The sequence below is a fragment of the Falco punctatus genome (genome assembly GCF_963210335.1).
Source record: "Falco punctatus genome assembly, chromosome: 3".
Taxonomy (NCBI): Eukaryota; Metazoa; Chordata; class Aves; order Falconiformes; family Falconidae; genus Falco; species Falco punctatus.
The window spans coordinates 93,323,385-93,331,670 of NC_137582.1; the positions used below are offsets into that span (position 1 = coordinate 93,323,385).

General features: G+C 51.7%; 1 protein-coding gene across 1 annotated transcript; it reads left to right on the forward strand.

Annotated features, from left to right (window-relative positions):
• The first annotated feature begins 1,452 nt into the window (after nt 1-1,452).
• On the forward strand, nt 1,453-8,076 carry PPP1R3G (protein phosphatase 1 regulatory subunit 3G). Its single transcript, XM_080379978.1, has one exon. The coding sequence runs from the start codon at nt 1,996-1,998 to the stop codon at nt 2,857-2,859; it is 864 nt and encodes a 287-aa protein (XP_080236104.1). The 5' UTR covers nt 1,453-1,995; the 3' UTR covers nt 2,860-8,076.
• The last annotated feature ends 210 nt before the right edge of the window (nt 8,077-8,286 follow it).

Below are 8,286 nucleotides of genomic sequence, written 5' to 3' on the forward strand. Positions count from 1 at the left end.
AGGCAGAGGTAAGAAAGCGCCGCAGTGTAACCTGTTCCCACCAAAGTGAACGCCAGCAGGAGGGCGGCTCAGCCTTGGCATCCACTGCTCTCACAGCCACCAGCAGGTTGGGATGGCGAAAGCAGGTGAAACCGGTGCCCTCCTGCCAGCAGGTGTGTGCAGGAAGGTGACCACCGTTCTTCTTGCACTGCAGCGCAGACTTCAGCTGAGTGACTCAGGAGCGTGCGCTGTGCTTTGGTACTTTGGAGGCTGGTTAGTTTAAAGAGCTGAAATGGTGGCAAGCAGCTCGCTCCGACCGGCCCGGGCAAAGGCGCTGCTGTGCCGGGCTGGCCCAGCAGCCCACCGAGCCTGGCAGCTCGCTGCAGGGCGCTGGCGATGAGCACTTGATGGCAAACTGGTATCCGTCACATTTTCCATTAGCACAGCCGGTGCCAGCGACAATGTTTGTCCTTCGTCCCTCTTCTTACAATGCTCTAAACTGAACGACTAGCAAAGGTTGAGTGCAAGACCAGGAGCCAGAGGAGTCAGATCATCTGGTGCTCCTGAGTGACTGTTGGCTGCTCAGCTCTTCGGTCCAGGTGTAGCGAGAACCCCCTCGCAGCAGTGTCTGCTAAGAGCACCAGTCAGTGATGTCTCTGCAGCTTTGACATTCATTCCTCTGCGCGAGCCAGACTGCACACTCAGTTGAGCTGCGCTGTATTAGCTCACGCTGGGAGGCTGCTTTTTGGCGACAGGGCTGATGCTAAAAATAAAACTAACTGTGCAAAAAACCCAAACAAACAAACAAAAACCCCCTTGATAAATCCATAGTGGCAGTATATTGCTTCAGAAAATACCGTGTTATTTGCATAGGCTTTTTGGTGCCTCTTCCATGATAGAAAAAAGGGAGGGAAGTTTAACAATGTAGCATTTTTGCAACCATCCGTGCAAATCAACCCCAGACAATAGCAGCAGCACGCACGAAGTATAGAATTAAGTTTGGAAAATTCTCAGATACAGATCTCTCCATACTAACAAAAGCACCTTGTTGTGAGGATGCTGTTTGCTGTACATCATGGTCAGAAAATAAAACCGAGGGGGCCTCTACTTCTTTTTATTTGTGGAAAAGGCAAAGCTTGTATTTTGTTTCTCTGCCTTGATTTCTTTTTAAGCAGGAATTTTGAAGACAGTGCGACCTTCGGGAAGGGTACGTGTGCCCATGTGTGTGCTCCCTGAGCCTTTGGACTTGCTTTTCCACGAGCACCGCTGGTACCAAGCGGGGGTGAAAAATGGTGAAAGAGGTTTGCTCACACCTGTATCCCGCTTCGTGCCCTTTACCTGTGGGGTCTCGTCCTCGAGCTCAGGTCTCAAAGCTTTTTCTCTGCAGTCAGGGTGGGTGGAAACCGCTTATAAACGCCAAAGCCGGGGGCAGCTCGCAGGCTGCCGGGGGCGGACGGATGATGGCGAGCGCGGCACACGGGCGGCCCCGGCGCAGCCCCCGCCGCGGGAGCACGGCGGCCACCCCTCGGCGGTGCCGGCCCGGTGCGGGGCCACGGCCCGCTCGGCCCCGACCCGCGGGGCTTCTCCCTCGGCTGCCTGCGACGCCCCGCTGCCGGCGAGAGCGCGGTGGCCGGCGCCTGCACTGCCGGGGCCCCGCTCGGGCGGCCCGGCACCCCGGGGGGGCGGGGGGCTCCCCGGCCGCCGCTCCCCGGCTCCCCGCGGGGCTCCCGGCGGCGTGGCTGCCGCTGTCCCCGCCGCGCCGCGGTAACGGCGGCCCCCGGCGGGCGGGAGGACGTGCGGGGCCGCCCGTCGCGGCCGCCGCCGCTTCCGTATTGCCCGGCCCGGGAGGTCCCGCCCCCGCCCGCGGCCGCCCCAGCCCCCGGGGAGGCTCCGGGCCCGGCGGGGGGGCGCGCCCCCCGCCCGGGGCCTGCGGCGGGGGCGCCGGATAAAGCGGTGCCGGCCCGTCCGCCTGCCGCCACAGGGGCGGCCGGGACGGGCCCAGCGGGGCGCCCCGCCATGGCGAGCCCCGCGCGGCCGCGGCAGGAGCTGGCGGCGGAGGAGCGGCGGCTCCGCGGCGCGGCCCCGACGGTGCCCCGCGACGCCAAGCGGGAGGCGGCGGGGGAGCGGCTGGTGCTGCTGGAGCTGAGCCGCGGCGGGCGGCCGCCGGCCCCCGGCCCCGGCGAGCGCCGGGAGGAGGGGGAGGAGGAGGAAGAGGAGGGGGAGGAGGAGGAAGCGGCGGCGGGCGAAGACTGTTGCGGCAAGTGCAAGAAGCGGGTGCAGTTCGCCGACTCGCTGGGGCTGAGCCTGGCCAGCGTCAAGCACTTCAGCGACGCCGAGGAGCCGCAGGTGCCGCCCGCCGCGCTGTGCCGCCTGCAGAGCCCGCCCGCCGAGGAGCGGGACCCGCCGCCGCCCGGCGCGGACCCGCCGCCGCCCGCCCTGCGCCTGGTGCCCGACTTCCCCGACGGCGGCGAGCCCAGCGCCGAGCGCCTGCGGCGGCAGCGCGTCTGCCTGGAGCGGCTGGGGCGGCCGGCGGCGCCCACCGACGTGCGGGGCACGGTGCGAGCGCTGGGCTGCCCCGGCCCCCGGGAGGTGACGGTGCGCTACACCTTCAACGAGTGGCTCTCCTTCGTGGACGTGCCGGCCGCCCCGCTGCCCCCCGACCCGCCGGCCGAGCGCTACAGCTTCACCCTGTGCGTGCCGCCCAGCCTGCGGGAGGGCTCGGCCCTGCACTTCGCCATCCGCTACCGCAGCCCTCAGGGCGAGTTCTGGGACAACAACGGCGGCCGCAACTACACGCTGCGGTGCTGCGGCTGCCCCGGGGCCGGGGCCGCGCCACCCCCCGCCGGCAGCCCGGCGCCCCCCGCCGCCCCCCGCTACTGACGGAGCCGCCGCCGGGCGGGGGGAGGCGGCCGCGGCCCCGCACCCGGGGGCCCGTCTCGGGAGGGCGGCAGCGGGCGCGCCGGGGCGCCGTTCCCGGTGCCGGTCCCTCGGCTTGGCCGGCTGAAGGTGGACGCGCGTAGGCTCGCACGGCTGCGGCTTCTGGAGTCGTTTTCCTTGGTTTTTTTTTTTTATTGTTTTGTTTTGTTTTTTGTTGTTGTTTGGTTTTTTTGTGGCGAGGGAACAAGGAGACTGAGTAGCGTGGGCTTGGCTTTTCCCCTCTTGAAGTGAATTTTTGAGGTCTTGGTTTGGGCTTGACTGCACTTCCCCGGTTAGTCAGAGATGTGCAGAGCACTTGTGTGAAAACTTAGCGGCGTGTTCGCTACAGATTTAACTTAGGATCCCCGTTTTCCCATTCTCACATCCCTTTCAAAGGCACGGCACTGCGGCAGCAGCGGTTCACTTCACCTTGTTTTGTTTTTACTATATTTTTTTTAGTTCAACGGACTCCGTAACAATACGATTCACTGTTGTGAGCACCTGTCAAACTCCTGACAGGCTTGCACGCCCGTTCCACCTTTGCCATGCCTGTGGCGGCTCCAAACAATGGGCAGGCTCTTTTGGGGCTGGATCTGGGGCCGGACTGGGGCTGCTCTGGTTTTTGTCGCTTAGCACACTTTGATCCCGCTCCCCGCCTTCCCCGGGCGTGCGTGTGTCAATCCCATCTGGCTAATAGCAGCCAGCAGGGACTTCTGCAAAAATGTTTTTGCTCAAAATAGACTGGCGACTTCTTTTCACACAATTGACAAGTCTAAAACCAGGACAAAGGAGGAGTTAAAATATTTGCTGATGCTGGGTTTATCAGGAGAACTTCGGTAACACCTTTGAGTAATGTGCTGTGAAGTAAAAGGTGGTGTCTGTCTCACACGCAGTGCTGCATTTTCACATTTGGGGAGCAGCGACTGATTTGGATGACCTCGCTGAGGAGTGACGATGCGATGAAGAGAGGGTGTCCTCAGTAATGAATGAAAACAAGTGCCTTAGTTCAGCTCTCCTTATGTTACATTTTGCACCACACTTCTCAAGTATTTATGATTTATTCGGCTTACTTTGCTACATATTTTTCAGTATTTGTATGTTGCTGGGAAGGGGGTTTGTTGTGCACGCAGTTGGACTTCATAGCGCTGGACACTTGAAACGATTTCTACCGTCTTCGCTCTTGCATTGCAAGCCTAGAGGCTGACCACTACTGGTGTCCCGAGTCCTGAAACAAGCAAAAAGTACCAATGAAAATGGTGAATAAAAAAAGCTTGAAAAAAAGTTAAAAAGCTCACCGTTACAAATCTTTTTTCTGTATAGCAAAACATAACGGGATAGTCCTTAGTTTTGCAGCCTGGTTGCGCCCCTACCCTAACACGTGTGATGTGCAGAGGGGCTGAAGCTGCCGGTGTGTCTCGCGGTAGCCAGGGCTGTTGCCTGTCCGTAAGCAGCGTTCAGGGCTAAAGCTGAAAGTGACTGTCATCCTGGCAGGGCCCTGTAAGCCCACGACGGCCCCGTACGCTCCCGTAACAGGCACCTGGTGCCGAGCTGCGACGTGAGGGAAGCTTTACTAGTGCGGGTGGAAAAGAGCCGGGTTTCGGTCAAGTTTTGTTTCGGCTGTTCTGCAGATTTGACTCTGATACAGTATCTCAAAATTTGGGTTAATATTTTGGGTGAGAAAAGAAGTAGATAAGACATTGTTAGAATGCAGAAAATGTTCTGACGCAGGTGTATGTTCTTACAGCAAGACCTTGGAAGATCGTTTTCCACAGGGAGTTTTCTCAGGTCTTCCTTTCCTCTGAAGATGTAAACCATCCTAAAGCCCATTGCGAGCACCTTAGAAAAATTTGCTGCTTTATAAAATTCCCCATAGCTGGAAAATACGTCTTCAGATAACGTGCCTCTTGTGGGAGCTGGTACAGGGTCAGAGCTGCCACAGGGCATTTATTGGGGAAAAGTCGTGAAGCAGGGGGAGCTTCAGGCTAAAGTTCCTGCCTTTTTGCTAAAACATATGCACTGCTTCTGATGGACAGCCTGCCCTGCTTCCCCCCTAAAACCCCATATGTAAACTCCAGTGTGAGAATACAGCCAAACAGAAAGAGGCATTTAATTCCTTCAGAAACGGCCTTGCTGTGAGACTAGGACCAGTTGCTTTGAAAACGCAGGGTGTCAAAGCTCTGTGGGCGCAGACGGGAGTGCTTACTGTCGCTTTCCAAGTTACAGGTAAACTCTCACCAAAAGCACGAAAGGTTTTAAAGGAGGCTAGTGAACTCCACTACTTCCCTACGCAAGTTTGTTTTGAAACGATCATGCGTTACGGGATTACAGGATATTACATGGAATAATCTGGTAAGCATTAGCCTTTCTTCAGAGAGCTGTGTCAGTGCGATAGCGTGCTCTAAGCTGATCTGTGATGCTAACCCACAGCACTGATTCTTCATTTATGTACAATGTAATATTTGGGGCTCCTGGAGCCCATTCCTTATCCTGTGTTTTGTTTATGAATTGCTTCAGGGAAGAATTGCTAAGAAAAGGGAGGGGAGGGAGCTCTCCTTCAACGGAATTTGAAGGAGTGGCCATATTCTGATGGCTCTCTCGGGGCAGAGGTGCGGAGCTGGTACCTTGCAGGATCCCACCTAGCTGTGTTGCTTGATGGAGGGGGAGGGCCAGGAATGGTCCCTGGTATGCTGTGAACTATGGGCAATGGGTGTAAAGCATTGACATCCAGAAAATGTAACATTTACGTGTTCTCTTCAGAGGCGTGATTTGAAGTTCAAAATGCAAGAATGGATTTGCTGAGGCTAAACCGTAAAATGTTTTTTGAGTGCTTCAAAATATTGGTGCCGATCTAAAATCCTGCAAATTGTGTTAATTAAAGCACAGCATTTTTGTGCTTTGTTAAGAGGTAAAGTACTTTTATTGATAACTAAGAATTACTGTTTGTGAAAGAAAAGGGAGAACCTCTCTCAGACAAAACCCAAACATACTCACTTTTTAATAGACAGTACATTTGGTAGGTAGATGTTTTAGATTTTAAGGTTTTATGGAAGCATAGATTTCCAAAGCAGGTTTCAAAGACTGCATATACACAGATCTCTGTATTTTCATAGGTGAGGCTACTGGGGGCTACAGAAATGCAAGCCCTTGCCAAAGATTACATGGGGCAGCCACATAAAAATCAGAACTGGACCACGCGTACACCGCGTGCTAGCAAGCCCGCATCAGCAAAGCACAGGGCTGCTGCTTGCAGTCAGAGCATGGCTGCATCTTTATTCTCAAAGAAATATATTCAAAATGAAGTAGTTCTAATTCTATAAAATCAAAAGGCCCAACAGAGTAAAGCGTTAAGTGAAGCACTCTTCTTGTTTGGTTGCATTGCCGTTAATGTAGTATTTTATAAAGATTTAGAGCATAACTTGGAGTATGTGCTCATAAACACCCTCCCTCCCTCCTCTAACTTAAGAAATAAAAAATTATAAAGTTTTATTAGTGCTTTCGGAAAAACTCCAGCTCCAAACATTTTTGTTTTATGCAGATTTCTTTTTTATTATTTATTTTTTCCCCTTGGATTAAGAGCTTAAGGGAGAAATAGCTGCCAAATGGTTTTATAGGTGTATAAAAAACCAAAAAGTTCAATACAGTTGAAACTCTATAGTGGGTAACTGTGAAGGACATGAAAGTTAAATCTTCCTTAAGCAATGTTTTTGCTGCTTGCACTTACATTTAAATTCAGATTTCAATGATTCAGAAAAGGACTGTGAAGCTAAATTTACTTTGGTGTCATGAAGAACTGCAAACTTGCATGCAAACTACTTCTGTTTTATTTCAAGCTGGGGCTTTCAGTCAGTACTTGAAAAGCCTGGCTTCTGCTCCCATTGGCGTCCCTGGGATTTGGATGCAGCCCAGAGTACTGCAGGAAGGTAGGGGAAATGGTCTAGGTTTAATTGTCTATTCTCTTCAGAGTCTTGTGTTACGGGGTTAGGATAACATGGCACTGTGATGAATGTCTGTCAAGAGTTCAAAATCTGCTGTCTATGCGTGGCAGTAATTAAATCACCTTAATTGTCTTTCACGATTCTTTTTAAGAGAGGAAAAATTACTTGCCTTGGATTAGCATATTGCCAAAGACCAGTATAAATATTTATGGGGTGCACTCTTTCAACAGAAAGGCTGTACATTCTTCACATGTCTCCATAGTTCTCTTACTCTGAACACAGAGAAGCAGTCATTTGAATGCACTGCTTACCATCACTTCCCCCTCCTGTAAAGCTTCAGTAGATACTGGGCTTGACAGTAAAAAAGGTACGTAGTTTAGAAAGAAGCATTTCTTGCAACACATTGATGCCATTTAATTTCCTGTGTAAGCTCCAGAATCCTTTGAAGGTGTGTATGTTTGTGAAACAGGTTTGAGTTCCGATTTTTTCCCTCTTAGGGTTGTAGGGAATACCCAGCCTTGGAAGATGACTTTGGCTTCTCTCTCTTTTTTTCTGCTTCCACATTAAGGGCTCATTCACTATTCCTATATTCTAAAATACTGAAAGAAGAATGAATGTAGAGCCTCAGTAAAAGAGCTACACACCTTCCCTCTTTTTTTAAAAAGGTCATCAAGCAAAACATTCCCAAGAGTATGAAATAATTATGCCTGTGTTAAGAACCGTGGAACAAAGCGATCAGTATACTCCTGACTTGAATAATGCCAGGATTTCACTGTAGATCGTTATGGAAAACTCAGGAAAACAGTCGGTGCACAGCTCTTTGATGGCTCTGTTCATGTGTACGTATGGTCTGTGCTGGGTATCTGGAGCGATGCGTTTATGTTGCATTGCAGGAAGCACGTGGTGGGGCTGGTGCTTCTCCATAGAATTATTCTTCTACCTGCTGACATTAGAGGGTGAAAGTAATGCTTTTAATGCCTGGAAACTTGGTGAAGTTTTATATAGAAATACCATTTTAGAAATGTGACTACTAAGTTAAAATCCTTCTTGGCCTATTTCAACACTATGTAAAGTGTTCACATGCTACTCTTGGGTTTCTTTCCTCCAGGACAGCTGTACCTCTCATTTATCTGGGCGTTCTGAAACTGAGCTTTCAATTGCAGTATAATGTCTGGAGAAGCTGTAACACACAACAGAAATACCTGTCCTTTAAAAGTTACTAATATTAAACAAATTATTCTTCTTCTTCTTTTTTTTTTTTTTCTTTCAGAGCGCTGTTTCCAAGTTTATACTGTAAAAGTCACGACAAACTTCATCATATGTAAAACGTTCAAATTTTGGTGCATGCTGCTGAGGTTAATGGTTTGCTAAAATGTTGAGATCGGGAACAGACAAACATTTTTAATATAATACAAAAGCAAGCTTGTTTTGCTAAGACATTGCAGCTTTAGTAAAG